The sequence below is a fragment of the Gadus chalcogrammus genome, chromosome 10 (genome assembly GCF_026213295.1).
Source record: "Gadus chalcogrammus isolate NIFS_2021 chromosome 10, NIFS_Gcha_1.0, whole genome shotgun sequence".
NCBI classification, from domain to species: domain Eukaryota; kingdom Metazoa; phylum Chordata; class Actinopteri; order Gadiformes; family Gadidae; genus Gadus; species Gadus chalcogrammus.
Window position 1 is genome coordinate 17,133,311 of NC_079421.1, and position 15,210 is coordinate 17,148,520.

General features: G+C 44.6%; 3 protein-coding genes across 6 annotated transcripts in view; 1 reads left to right on the forward strand and 2 right to left on the reverse strand.

Moving 5' to 3' along the window:
- Positions 1-416, reverse strand: part of fgf13a (fibroblast growth factor 13a) — an 87,501-nt gene extending 87,085 nt beyond the window's left edge. For 2 of the 4 annotated variants that reach the window (XM_056600799.1, XM_056600800.1), the window contains exon 1: positions 203-416. The gene's annotated coding sequence lies outside the window, so the exon portion shown is untranslated. Of the gene's footprint in view, positions 1-4; positions 93-202 lie in introns of those variants that run through there. The other 2 variants (XM_056600801.1, XM_056600797.1) reach the window with 1 other exon arrangement.
- Positions 417-6,112: 5,696 nt separating this feature from the next.
- f9a (coagulation factor IXa) lies at positions 6,113-12,470 on the forward strand. Its single transcript, XM_056600374.1, has 8 exons — positions 6,113-6,368; positions 7,435-7,631; positions 8,363-8,387; positions 8,559-8,672; positions 9,059-9,193; positions 9,425-9,744; positions 10,093-10,216; positions 10,782-12,470. Exons 1-8 carry the CDS (start codon positions 6,272-6,274, stop codon positions 11,378-11,380), a joined length of 1,611 nt encoding a protein of 536 aa, XP_056456349.1. The 5' UTR covers positions 6,113-6,271; the 3' UTR covers positions 11,381-12,470.
- mcf2a (MCF.2 cell line derived transforming sequence a) overlaps positions 11,579-15,210 on the reverse strand; it is a 29,116-nt gene continuing 25,484 nt past the window's right edge. The window contains exon 30 of the mRNA XM_056600373.1: positions 11,579-14,770. Within this exon, the coding sequence (XP_056456348.1) occupies positions 14,730-14,770 (41 nt within the window). The 3' untranslated portion in view covers positions 11,579-14,729. The remainder of the gene's footprint in view (positions 14,771-15,210) is intronic.

Below are 15,210 nucleotides of genomic sequence, written 5' to 3' on the forward strand. Positions count from 1 at the left end.
TTACCTGTGTGGGCTAGTCGAACAAGTCGTATGCTGATAACTGTTAACTGTTGAGTGTGGACAAGTGGTCTAACAACCACTTGTATTCTGAAAGCCCCCCCCCTCCCCCCCCCCGGGCGTAATCACGTGCCCCACCCACTTTAGCGCTGTTTATATAGTAGGCCTAGGCTACGAAAGTTGTAAATATATTTAGCCTCCCTACCTTTTTTTGCGATGATGATGATGATGATCGGAAAAACAAATCTTCACAGGACTAAATGTAGCCTCTGAGTGAGTCTCAAACACTATCTCTATCGCTCCGAAATCCACCACCTACGTTGAAAAGGTGTTTATTTTCTCTGGCACATGCTTCGCTCTTCACATGAAGTTAAGCGGTGGCGAAGGTTTAGAAGACCCTCGGCTGAGGGTTACGAGATCTATATGTTTCTATTTTTAGAGGAAACTGGACCTTTCTTCGCATGCTCAAGTGCTGGGGTCAAAGGAGACGTCTGAGGCGCACAGTGTGGAGAACCTCCTCCAAGTTACAACACACAAACTTTTCGATGTAATTTACACTCTTGGAAATATATGCCGCTCTCTCTCTCCTTCTCTTCCTGGCCAACACACACTCACTCCCCGCTCGCACACAGTTTATAGTTACAGTAAATGCCAGCCAAGAAGTTAAACACAGATACGCAGTACGATAAATATAACAACCATCAAGACATTATTAATTAATCAATCACAGAACAACAAGGCAGTGATTACCTTTTTCCTTCCAAAGGGTCAAACTAGGCTACATTTTTTTTATAGATAGGGTTACCGGATTATATCCGAGGATGGGAATAACTTTATTTTAATATGCTATAGGGAGGCCTCTAAGCTCAACAGAGTCTTAAGAAGACCAGAGATCAATAGAGGCGGGGCCGTAAATCACAGAGGTTACATGGAACCTGATCAATGGACGAGCTGGTGTCAGTAACCTAATGAGGAATGAGAAAAACATGGCAAAATCCACATAAAACACATATGGGCACACACACAAACACACACATAGGCTAGCAAGTGTGTTTGACTATGCAATGGAGAGAGAGAGAGAGAGAGAGAGAGAGAGAGAGAGAGAGAGAGAGAGCACATTCACGCTGTATCACATACTGTATCACCTGCTCAATCCCAGCCGCCCAAAACCTAGAAAGCTTAGGTTTTGTAATCTTTATGGATTGTTGGATTTGTTTGCTTTTTAGAAAATGATCCATTCATCTGCCAGCACGTATGGTGTAGCGTTGGGATTATAACAGCTTTTAGATAGTTGTAGTTCCTGTACATATGTGTTTGTGTCAACCACTTATGTTGTGATGTGGGCGGACAGAGACAGGGGAATGTGTGTGTGTGTGTGTGTGTGTGTGTGTGTGTGTGTGTGTGTGTGTGTGTGTGTGTGTGTGTGTGTGTGTGTGTGTGTGTGTGTGTGTGTGTGTGTGTGTGTGTGTGTGTGTGTGTACTTCTTGCCCACCTGTGAGGGAACTACATTTATCTTCCTGTACCTACACTTTTTGGAGGTCAGGGGTTATAACCCGCCTACCACCAACCCCCATTAAGTCTTCACAGACCACCGAAAATAAACGCACAACAGCACCCTGTCATTTGTCCAAGGAGGCATAGACTTGGTGACCCTCGTATACTTTCACTTTGATATCTAACCAGGTCATTAAAATTGAGAACTTTTAATGCTTTTCATCTCTGCAGTCTCGAATATATTAATCTTATGATTGATTGCAAATTCCCACCAATCCATTATTCATTTTCATTTTAAATCTTTAATTACTTATAATTACCTTTACCTTTAAAGACAATAGCGTTCGGGGTCATCAAACCATCGGTAAAACATCTACTACGAATACCATTTCTCAAGATCCCATCCTTGTACCGACTCTGCGAGACAGCTATTCAGCTATTGAGTGCCTGCCGCAAATGTAAACAATGGCATTATAACTCGTCTTTTGGAATCGATGTGGTGGTCTGTACAGAGTTTTTCACAATTAACTGCAACACCAAAGTGCTATATCGCTATTGTTGACATTTGTCTCAGGCGAATCTACACCGACTTCTCTGCAGCAGAATCAGAACAAAAATTTATTGGACAAATTATATTGTAATGGAGGTAAATATTACCGGAGAGATAGGAGAGATGGCTACGATGTTTTGATCAACCAGACCAGATTTTTGTGGAGGATTCTTCCTTCCCCACACAGGCTTTCAGGGAAGCATGGTTCAAGGCGGGCCTGTGAAGCCCTTTGAGACTTTGACTTTGATAAAAGCCTATATGCATACACAAAAAATAGACTCAACTTACATCAACTCTTACATTTCCATTGCATCGATCCCAGCTGTGCCCCTTTCAATAGCATGAGCCATCAGTTCAATCAAATCCATAATTCCACATCTCATGACCGACAGCACCTCATACACCCTCAGACGCCAAGCCGTAGCCTATATCAGGACAACGCGGTCACCGTGGGACACGGAGTGGACCAACCACCTCTTTTGCAACTCGAAACTTGAAGACTGAACTGAGAATCACCCAAGGTGAAGTTTGTAGGCGCTCTGAGATGGGGCCCTACGAGGGCTCAGCCGGCTTAAAATAATTTTTCTGGGACATACAGACATAGCCGCAGAGGGTGATTTATGCTGCGATATTGTTCCGGATGGTTCAGTCCTTCGCCTCTGGACTGTATAGCAAGGCAGCCTGCTTGAAGCTCTGCTACAGGCTGATAAGAGAACCCTGCTGCTTTTGTTTGGAGGGACAGTGCGGGCCACAATAAACTACCAGTCAGAGGGCCGTCTGCGTGCCCTCTGGACGATTCCCGCAGGGGTTACAACAAAAGAGTCTTGTATCATCGCATTTGCCAAAGATATAATCTATTTGGTAGAATATGAAATAAAAGTTTTCAGGAGCAAGTGCAATGTGTTTTACCCTGACGTGAAAATGTTTTCATTTGTAAAGATCATTTGCAAAAAGTCGAAAATGTGGACCTGAATTATTCATAATGTTGTCACACATGGCACCGCAGAATTCTGTGTGTGAGTGCGTGCGTCTGTGCATGTGTGTCTGTTTGTGGCAAACTAACAATACACTCATACCCCAGTTCTGTTACGGACGTTGCACCTGCCCATTCATCTCCAAGCCCACCAGAGCTCAAATAGCCTGGCCTTTGTCCTCAACGGTCGGAATAGGGTCATCCAGATAGTTCTACAGTTTAATTTCTGCCACTTTGACCTTCGCACGCCACCTAAATCGATTTGGTCACTCCTAACTGAAGATTGTGGTTTTTTTACCACCCATGTCAGGTTACATATGCTGCGTGATATCCTTGTCACATGTTGCTACAGAGATAAATATGGTATGTCTTCATGGTAGAACATGCCTAACGTTGATGGAGGTTATAGACTTTATGGTTAGAGCCCCACCCAAGCTATAGATTTAAGCACCTCACGAGAGCTGCGATAAATATGCTGATTTAGCGTCAGTTTAGTGTCGACAGCCGAGGCCAAAAATATGAGCAGGAGAATAACATTGATCAACCATAGGGGTTGATTAATATTATATTAGAAGTAAGATGGTGCATTATTCATTCCAGATGGGAAACACGGTAGGTATCGAATGATACGGAGCGAGTATACCTTGTTCTCAGAAAGTCATGATTGAAGATCAGAAGAAAACATTTTACACGTTTTATGTTGAAAAATGAATTATTTTGTTTGGCAGTCATATACAGTCTCGAACCAATGCACTATGAAAAATATACAAATAAAAAATTATCAGGTGTACTGTACTGTCTGTGGCAGTTTTGAGTATACTTACATTTGAATGAATTACTTAGGAACCGAAAACCTTTCTGGAAAGTTCTCCCTGGACGGGTAGGAGGTGCACACTTAGTGGTGAGTGATCGTCCATCAACTCAACCTCAGCACCTCTCACAGCGGGATCTGGTCTCCCATTTTAGTGTCCAGTTTTACTATTCACGATATTCATTACAAGTCAGTTAGTAACTAAGTAAATAAGTAATATCTTTAGTCATACCTAATTTGATAATGAATTGTTCTCGAAATTGGTTCTGTGGATATTATGTGTTTATGTGCAGCACCATTGTCTGTCTGCAAAGCTTACAATAAACCGGTTTTCAACACATCACCGAACTGCGTCCTTGGCCTTGAACTCTCCATTAAAGGAAAACTCGTTATCGGGTTCCCCGTCAGCGACCATGTAGCATCTAAACCGGTCGACATTTGCGATGAGGTAGCCCGGTTAGCTCAGTCGGTAAAGCATTAGACTCTAGTCACATGCTGTGATCACAACCCTGAGATTAAGATCTGAATCTCAGGGTCGTGGTTTTTGTGTCCCACATTGGGCGCTAGTGTATCAAGGTCCACACCCCTTATAGTTGACCTTTACCAAGGCTCCTCCAGAGAAGGATTCAGGGTTGGGATGTTGGGATCTGGTTTATTGTAAGGTTTGCAGACATTGATACATGACCTGGTGCTCCATGTTGCCAGGCAGGAGATCTTTCCCTGAGTGTGTTTGGGGTGATGGCGTTCACTATAGTGCACATTGATTGCTCAATGCACAACAGGTGTACGGCCTCACCTAGCCCAAGCGTCCAATCCATCTGACTCAGGTCAGCTGAAACAAGCCATCATCCACACACACTCCACAATGGCATAATGTAGGATTTGATGTTTTCCACACGTAATCTGGCTGAGTTGAGAGACCATGTTTTGCCTTACTAAGAAGAAACTAGAACTGGGGAACTAAAAAATAGCTCAATATTCAAAAATTCAAAAACCAAACAAAAGAGTCATTCGGCTGATGTTTTATTCCTGGTACTGGCTGGCTTTGATGTAACAGACAGAAAAAGATGAACTACCATCTGTCAGCTGTTAAAAAGTTTGCCTTCTTTGGACTATGACAGGACTGCTGTTTTCCTTCTATCGTTTGTTTGCACCATTACACGCCAGCATCAATTAGCATACAGAGGCAAGTGACAAATGGTATATTTCCTACTAAAGATATGGTATCCATCAATTAGCCAACATGAATGGAAGACAGAGAGGTATGAGAGAGGGATAGACAGGGAGTGAATTGGGTATTCTAAAATGTGAGCAGTTATAATGTTTTGCTCTATCAACACAGCCCATTGGAAATATTATCAAATAATTCAAATTACTGAGACGTGTTTTTGTATGTGCGGGTTCAAATAGGGAAAAAAAGGCATAATATAGGATACTAAAGATTAGGTTATACCTGGGCCTTGAAGAAATAACAGGTAAAGCTGTAAGAGAAACAACTGGTTTAATACTTAACTCTTGGTTAGGGCTGTTTATCATTATTGAGCAAATGCATTGGTTTGATATCTTTGTTATATTTATAGTCTCGCCAGAGGGCCATGACTGAAACTATCCGATAGTGAGGAGGCAGTGTTAATTACTCAAGCGTGAATTATTTAGCCATGTAATGATTTATCGAAATATTAAATGTCTCCAATCAATATTTACCTCCACTTGAGCAGCCCCGGGAGTCCCACGGGGGCGGGACGAGGCTCAGGTTCTTTGTTAGGCCAAACCACACACGAGACAGCTGAATTGAACCATGGACGGATGCCTTTAAAAGGCCCGGAAGACCGAGTGAGCGCGAACATCGCTTCAGCCTTGACCACTGCATTAGTTTGGATATTGATTTATTCCATGTCGATGAGCGCCTCAACAACCCACTGAGGAAAAGCGAGATGGAAACAACCCAGGATTAAATGCAGGACGTTTCAATCTGATCAAATGGGAGTTGGTAGCATGGTTCATTATGAGCCATTGTCGATTGCAAGCTGAGCCAACTCAACCCTAAAAGCCCATTAAATTAAAAATAATCAAATATAACATCGAATCTATCGTGGCAAACAGTAATCATAAAAAGTAGGACTATAATGGTATAAGTTAACAGTAGGCCTTATTAAGTATGAACGTGTACTTCCATAATTAAATGTGTAGCTTCTGTATATCGCTGTGAAGTGTACGAGCGTCCTCTGGTGGTGAACTTGCGGCAGTGCCCGTATTGTCCTGCACTTTTGGCCTTTGCTCAATATTCTGTTTGTTGACTTAAGTACACAAACAGAATGTGTACAGGTTGGTGGGGCCAACCTGTAGCTTGTAAACTCGGGAAATAGCGTGGCATTCCCTATCGCATACTTAAAAAGGGTTGTATTTGGAGTGTGTCTCCAATAGTGTAATTAGGTGCCGGATCTCGATGTGTGAATCGATCGCCTTGGCAGACCACAGCATGGCTCCGGTTGGACTTCTTTCGCTGCTATGCAGTTTGTTGCTGTTAAATGACGGATCTGCAGGTATATATATTTTCAACCCAGTCACACGGAAATACGTGATATTGTCACGTCATTTAATTTATCTATTTATTCGTGATCTGGGACAGTTCATTTCAATGTTGTCGTGCCAAAAAGCACAAATTTCAAACTCAGGTACCAAATGTCCCTAGGCCTACAGATAATATAGGCTAATGTTTATTTTTCTCATTGGTTTCAAGATTTTTCAACACAAAGACAAAAAAATTGTCTGTGAAAACTAACAATATGACAGCTTTTGGCCACCCGGTCACCTTTGATCCTGAGAAATAGTAACAATTCACGAATATATTTAATGCAGATGCGCTATCGGCAAACTGCGAAGGAAAAAAGGTATCTGCTTCATCTGTTCTTTTTGGAATTGTAGGCCTATGTCTTAATGTTTACTTTATCTATTGTCTTGTTTATTTGTAGGCTATGTGAATTAAAGTCCGCGTCGATGCCTCAGTGTCGCGAGTGGATGTTGCCATGAAATTTGTGTTTTTTTGGCACGAACATTTTAAATGACGTGTCCCAGATCACGAATGAATAGATTAAATGACGTGATAGTGACACGTATTTCCGTGAGACTGGGTTGGTACTTTTTTATGTTGTCCTCTTACTGGGGGTCGTGGGCTAATTGATACTTAACATGTGAAATGCTTATTCTTTTCCAAATGAATCATTATTCATAGACCCTCTTCTATAACATCAATGATGTAGTGCCTACTGTATTATTTTGATCGTTTACTTCTTGACTGCTTCTACGGTTGTAGTTCAGTGGATTGACATAACTCGAGTAGGCCTAATACCTTTTTGCTGGAGAAAAAAATATTAACTCAACATTTAAATACAAATATATAAAATATCCCCGCCTCCCATGTAGGCTAGAAAGAGCTAACAAAAAGGATAATAGCCTATTTCATTTCTATATAATAGTTGTATCCTACATCGCTTGTGTAGAAAAAAAATTGTCAGAAGGAATTATACAGAATATGATATAACAATAAGATGACTATAGCCAATGACTGTATGACATACGGTTTATAAATCGGTATGCCCAATACGACAGCCCCGGCTCCCCAGGCTCCGGACCCAGGCCTGGTATTCCTGTCGGGCCGGGCCGCCGACAGTGTCCTTCGGAGGCAGCGACGCCACAACTCGGGGATATTCGAGGAGTTCATGGAAGGAGACCTGGAGAGGGAGTGTGTGGAGGAGCGATGTGTCCTGGAGGAGGCCAGGGAGGTGTTTGAGGACGACCTCAAGACGGTACGTTCTTCGTGAGTCACTTACGTGTTCGTTAAAAGGTCCCATGGCATGAAAATTTCACTTTTTGAGTGTCATATTAATGTCTTCTAACATTAATATGAGGTCCTCTAGCCTGCCTATTGTAGCTAGAAATGGCGTTATTAGCTAGAAATGGTGTTAAGTGTAAAACGAGCACTAGCTATCCTGCTCTGCCTTTGAAAATACAAAGGTCAGACGCGCTGATTTGGATTTTTATTTTATTGTAAATACGAGCGCATGGTACCGTGGCCGCAAGCTGCTCAGGGCCACACCCCCACCCTCCACCTTGACCCGCCACTACAAAATGCCACGTTTGTGGAAAGCTCATTGTGGGACTGGCTCGTAGTGGCTGTAATTCTGCACCATGGCTAAATCACTAACGACTTCAAGTAGGGACAACTAAAAGCTACATAAAAGCATTCATAAAGTAGCATCCCATGGGACCTGTAAAATGATGTGGATAAGTTAAGGTGTATATCTTTAAAGACTTTGATTACCCAACTTAACACAACTCTAATAATTTGACATCATTTTTGCTTCCCCGTTGTCTTCTGCTACCATTATGCGTTACTTATCCATGTTGCTCCTAACCATTCCTTGATCGGTGGATCCCTCCCTCGCGGGCCTTTGATGAAGGGCAATACAAATCTAATGATCTAATGAAATCGAATGAACGATGCAGTGTTTAAAGCCTTTACTCTTCTATGTTTCAGATGGAGTTTTGGGCTGGGTATATTGGTAGGAAATGTGTTTCATCATTTACCAGCTAAACAATGACACAATGCGTGTTTTACTATAGTTTCTGGAATATTTGTTATTTAGTTAATAAATGTTATTGACGCAATGTATTGGCTGTGTGCGTGTGTGTGTGTGCGCGCGCGTGCGTGCATGTGTGTGTGTGTACCTCAGACGGCGACCAGTGCAGCCCGGAGCCGTGTCAGAACCTGGGTGTGTGTAAAGACCTCCTGGGCTCCTTCACCTGTACCTGCCCCCCTAACTTCACCGGCAGCCATTGTGAGATCGGTGAGATACACGTGTCGAGATTGAAATGATGACCCAGAAATACAGACTATAAGTCCCATTTGATGACCGATTGCGTCAACGCTAGAGATGAGTCATTCACCCAATAGGCCTACAATGATGTTGATCTGTTGGATGTGGGGACTTTAACATGACTCATCGGTCGAGTTCAACCAACCTATTCCCTCCAATGCCTCCATACAGTTCACCAAACCAAAAATGGACCTATAAATATATAAATAATTATTTTGTAATATCGCTGACTTACCCTGCCTTATCTTGACCTGTTGGACTGATAATAAAGTAGAACACCACTTGTTTGGGCCGGGGTGGGCTTACGTCACTATTGACCTTTAACCAAGGGTTTGCTTGTCTTGTTTGGTTCTCAGCCACACGCAAAAGGTGTGACGTAAACAACGGCGACTGCTGGCACTTCTGTGAGTCAGCTGGAGACGCTGGCACCAGATGCTCCTGCGCCGATGGGTTCAAGCTCTCTGAGGACGGACTGGACTGTTTACCAGAAGGTATCACATCGAGCGGACTCAATCCGCCACCAAAGGACGCCCGTTTGATTTTCCTATCGCATGTCTTTAGGGGAAGGCAGGATAATCTAGCGGTGATGGTGTTTGACTCCCAGCCAACAGGGCCTGTCTTAGAACCCGAGCGTCCGCAGTCTAATTGCCGACACCCTTGAGCAAGGTGGCCGACGCCAGCGACCGACACCGGCGCCTGAACCGACATGTATCGCTTCCCAGGCGACTACCCCTGCGGCCGGGACGTGATGACGGTGATCAGCGACATGTCGAGGCGGTCTCTCTCGCTGCTGAACGCCACCCTGACGCAGAACCAGACCACCACCAACACCACCACCACCACAGGCAGCAGCGCTGCCCCCGACACCCCCTCCGCAGCCCCGTCTGCGTCCGCACGGCCCACCGGCAGCGCCGACAGCGCCCCCATGCTGACCCGCTCCAGGAGGGGACCTGGGGCGTTCTGGGCGGACCTGGAGGAGCACGAGGACTCCAAGCGCATCGTCGGCGGGCTGGACGTCAGCCCCGGGGAGATCCCGTGGCAGGTAGGAGGCGGAAGGGATCCCATTGTGGCTGGGGGGGGGCTCAGGATAGTCTAGTTCCAACCCTGATCCCCGCCGTCTACAGGGTGGTTTCCCTTTTGTGAGATACCCCAACCCTGCATTGCTTGTTAATGGAAATGTCTGGAAAACCAAACATCTGGTAATCCATTCGGATAAATAAGTCGTTTGTGCTACATTGTAGAATGTTACGCAGTGTAAGACTACCAAAATGAAAAAAAAAACGATGAAAACCACACAAAGTCGCTTTGTATGAGCAAAACGTACATGCCGAGAGCCTTGACCATGTTGTACCTATGACGAATGACCTGTTCCTCCTGCTCCTTTGCCCAGGTGGGGTTGATCCACCGTCCCAGCGGTCTGCTGTTCTGCGGGGGCTCCATCCTCAGCGAGCTGTGGGTCATCACTGCCGCCCACTGCCTGGTGGAGGGCGGCCAGGACTTCTTCGTCAGGGCAGGTACTGCTGGGAGAGAACCATGGAGCTCGGATCATGGAGTAATAGTACATACTGGGGCCAAGCAAGAGACTTGCAATTGCAAATGTTAAAAACAGCAGATTAACAGCAATACACATTTCATCTGAAGAGAGCCAGCATCACTGATCAGGTCAGACGGAGGATATATGATACACTGTGTATGGGGGTTGGGGTGGGTGTATGCATTAGTTGCAGCTAGGAAAGGGGAAAGGAGGATGACCCAAACAACCCGAGATCAACTCAAACGAGACATTAAATAATCAAACGTGTTGTAGACAGTGTTATATCCAACGCGACTTAAAATAAGAACATTTGTCATTAGAAAGTCAAACAATATATCGCTGTCGGTACAATGAGGATGTCCATAGAACCAAGTGCAAAGCACCAATAATCTCTAGGTTTACCCAATCCCCGTATCGATAGCTATGATAAGATGCTACATAACTAAGCACTATAAGAAAATATGACATAATGTAATAATGTGAATAACAGTGTAAATATACATTACTGGATCAACTGGGCATCATTCCGTTGTCCCCCCATACAGGGGAGCACAACATTGACATTGAGGAGGGCAGTGAGCAGGACCTGGAGGTGCGGGAGGAGTTCTTCCACCCCCGCTACAACGCCACCGTCAGCCTGTACAACCACGACATCGCCCTGCTCCGCCTGCAGAGCTCCATCCGCTTCTCCCCCATGGTGGTGCCCATCTGCCTGGGGCCCAAGGCCTTCGCGGAGACCCTGGTGAAGGATTGCTCCCCCGGCACAGTCAGCGGCTGGGGCCGGCTACGCTTCCAGGGGGCCACGTCCTCCACCCTGAAGAAGGTGGAGCTGCCCTTCACGGAGCGGGCCGACTGCAAGGACAGCAGCTCGTCCAGGATCACGCGCTACATGTTCTGCGCCGGCTACGAAGACAAGGCCAAGGACTCCTGCCAGGGCGACAGCGGTGGGCCGCACACCAACCGCTACCACGACACCTGGTTCCTGACGGGCATCGTGAGCTGGGGCGAGGAGTGCGCCATGAAGGGGAAGTACGGCGTGTACACCCGCGTGTCCCACTATTACCGCTGGATACGCAGGGTCATGAAGACCCACACCCGCATGCTGGACCTGGGGCCGGACGAAACGGACGAGCCGGACCCCTGACTGAACTCACCCCCCTGGGTGTTTTAGGTAGGAGGCGACAAGACCGCAGAGGGAACCGAAAGAAACATGTCCTTGCTTAATGCAGTTTGGCAATTGGTTTAAACATTCAAAAGTCGTTACTTTTTATTTTGGTAGACATACACAGCAGTTGTCAATCATTAATAAAGGGGATTGCTTACTATATATTTTGTAGATTGTGATTGATTTTAGAAGATAATGTAGAAATGCATGATTGGGTTAGAAACACCCTATAGAAATTGCAGGTTAAATTCGCAAAAAGTGCACGTTTTACCACAAATTTTCCCATTCTGTCTATCCAGTATGTGTCGATTATTTTAGACATCCTGGATGTATAATAGGTTTCATACAAAATGTATCTTCAGTAGTTCAACAGCGTTCATATTGTCATGTTGTAGCAATACTGCCATCTGCTGGCCGCATAATGCTTTACGACATGTCATCTGTAAAGGAGAGAAATAATAAAGGTCCCCTATTTTACATCCAGGTGTGATCTTGATTAGCCACTTCAAGCCATTTCACAATCTAAGCTCTAGTGACATCACACGTGAGAGGTCCACCCAGATGTACAGATAGCCTACCTGTTGGTCGATCTATCCATCATATCTGGGTGTTAGAGTGCAGTCTAGGGGATAGCTTTTAATGGCTAATCTGCCTCACACCTGGGGGTAAAATAGGGGCCTTTAAGACTTTGAACAGGACTACATTATCAGCCAATTCCCCTAAACCTCAGTTCGATAAATCAGAACACAAAAAAAGAAACATTTGGAAATTTGTGTTGGAAATTTGGCCTGAAATATCTAGATATTAAAATATGACATAAGTATTCCATTCATCTTTTTTAATTTATTTTTGCAGGTCTGATTCTTCTTAGATTAGAGCCTATCTGTGCAGGCCATGGGTGGTATGACGAGATCATGTGAACACATGTCACAATGCAGCCAATCTAAATAATAGTACATGAGAACATAAAAGATGTTTCATTCAAGATAAATGAGGTTTGGATTGTCGAAACCAGCCATGAAAATAAAAACGGCACAGCTTTTTTAATAAATACTTTCCTTTCTGTTCAGGGTGGCATGTTTTTACATCATGAAAACAAACCATAGTGATATCAATAAATAGTTAAACGTTTGTACAATATGGGAGCTAATCATAAGATCACCAGTCAAGGAGGACTGGATGAATTGACAATACTGCTCTGTTCTACAGCTGCCATGCGGTTTAAACAGAAAGGTTCAGCAGCAACAAGCAAACACTAGGCTTGTCATGGAGCACACACGCACACACACACACACACACACACACACACACACAATAATTCAAGCAAATATTCAGTTTCCAATATGCGGAAATAAGTGCAAAGTCTGCAGCATTTTTGGATTGATATTAGTTCTGACAAAAACCTGTCCTGTGAGGACTCCCCCAGCCCCCCCTCTGCACCGAACAAGAAATGAAAAAGCTTGGGAGGTGTGGGGGGGGCGGGGGGAGAAGACGGTTGAGCCTCTTGCCTTCATTACCTCACAGAGAGAGACGGGGTTGCATTGAGACACTACATGGATGCCCCACACTGTGCAGAAACACAGTGACAGCTAAATATATAATGAAACAACACAGGGCGTAGCACAATGTGTCCCCCATCGCCGGCTTCCTGGCTCATTTCCACATCAAACGTTGCATATCAAAGGCGGCCCCCCCGACTGGGGGCCCAATTGGACGTGGTAAATTCATACAAGTCTGCAATCAATATTTAATTAAGCGCAAGACTCAGTGTGGTGCATTTGGTATTTGCAGTACGATCCCGTTGTTTAACGGGCATCCAGGTTTAAATGTGCTGTAATGGGGGAAGAGTAAACAATCCATAGAGAGCTTACACACTGACAGCATTATACTCACCACTACCCCCGCCCTCTTTCTCTCCCTCTCTCTGCTCGAATTCTACCTCTTCTCCCCTGTGTAGTCGGGACTGACAGGCAGGAGAAGCCAACAGGGACCACATGCAATCCAGGGGAGGATGAGAGTGTGTGTGTGTTTCCCTGTGCTGGGATCCGCCCCTATCTCTAACGTAACACGTGTGCACACGCTTAAACACACACTCCACCGCGCCGTGGAATCGCTTTCCCATCCGTCTTCATCATCCTCCTAAGATTCGTCTGAGGCTGTCACCAGCGGCCCGTCAAGTGCCACCAGTGCGTCTCACCTGTCTTCCAGTAATGAAACATTATGCATCCCAGGCAGGGGACATGACAGAAATGACAGCATCAACCAGAAGGACACTGGGGAGGGATATACAGCTCTGTGCTTCCTGAAGCCACGCGGGGAACAGGGTCATCATTCGACACACACTCACGCACACATGTGCTCCTTTTGTTTCGTACCTTTGTTTAAAGTGCCTTGTTGAATGTGTGCAAGGTCAAGTGGAAACAGGAGCAGGAGGAGCAAGAGAAAGAGGAAGAGAGAGTGTGAGTGAGACGGAGAGACAGAGAGAGGAGAAATGAGAGAGCAGAAAGGAGATAGACAGAGAGAAAGAGAGACAGAGACAGAGACATCACACAAGCGGTGATTTAAAAAGAGGCATTATGGCACGGCACAGTTTGGCAATTTAACTCTTAGGGAGCGTGGAAGAAAGTGCCTTGAGAGAAAAAAAAATGAAAAATGTAAGAAATCAAAGACATTTAGGAAAATGACATGTTATTAAAAAACAAAAGTTCATGTTAAAAATGACCTTCTTTTTTTAAAAGAAACACTTTGACACAAAGCCTGTTTGTATCCACATGATAGACGCCGTGGCATGCTCAACACAAGCAATGACACACAAATTCATTTATTTGTTGGAAGTTATTTTTGATTGGATTGTTGTCCAGTCCTAACGAAGAAAGGGGGTCACAGTTCGGCCACAGTGGCCCCGGGGGTCTACAGTGTCCGTTAATCTAAACCGTCTCAAAGTGTTTTTCCAGACCGAAAACGGGAGCATCCAGAAAAAGGGGCTTATTCTTCAAAAGGCGATTAAAGTCCTGTTGCATTTGTGCTGACGCCCCGGTTTTTCACTTTCTGTCCAAAATATGGTGAACATTCAACATTCAAAAGGGTCCTCAAAGGAAAAAGGATTATTAAAAAAAGTATCCACTTGAACGTGTTTTTTTAATCCATACAGAGTCCTTGGGTATTCTCTTTAATGATGGAAGCGACCTGGGTACAGTCATCAGCCAAAGTTGGGAGGAGAAAAGTTAGTCGATATTGATTTACCAGACATCTGTCGTTCAGTCTGTCCGGCATGTGTCCATAAGATCAATATCACCGCAGGTTTATTCTGTGCTTTTCTTTGCTGCTTTTATGGAGAGCTGAGCTTCCTGACCTTCAGATTCCCTGGGTCTGCAGAGGAGTGCACACATTTACATTACAAACCATCTCTGAAATATATGAAGTTAACAACTACAGCGGGCAGCACACTTCAAAAGAAGCCGGTTTTTTTTGTACCGAAGAATTTCTTTGCAGATGAACTTGTTTAATACTCAACAGGGTTTTGGTTTGGTAACTGAATGTTCTGTTAGTTAAAACCAGTGGGGTCTCCTTGAAGATGGGAAATCAGAATTCAGATTTCAGAAATACATCTTAACATATCAAGGCCATCTTGATATTCATCGTTTTATCCCACGCATGTCCGTTTGTCCGCATTGCTTTCTTCTTCACACTTTTACAAGTTACAAACTCTTAGAGGTGAGAAAAGTCCAGATATAACTAAGTTTTGCGAGGTAGGCATTCCCCTGCATTCCACGCATTTGATTCCTTCAAACGCTCTCAACATCTTTCTA

Coding starts and splice junctions, on each gene's coding strand:
- f9a (XM_056600374.1), top strand. CDS start 6,272: ATGTGTGAATCGATCGCCTTGGCAGACCACAGCATGGCTCCGGTTGGA. Junction 7,632..8,362: donor TTGAGGACGACCTCAAGACG/GTACGTTCTTCG, acceptor TCTATGTTTCAG/ATGGAGTTTTGGGCTGGGTA. Junction 9,745..10,092: donor CCGGGGAGATCCCGTGGCAG/GTAGGAGGCGGA, acceptor TCCTTTGCCCAG/GTGGGGTTGATCCACCGTCC.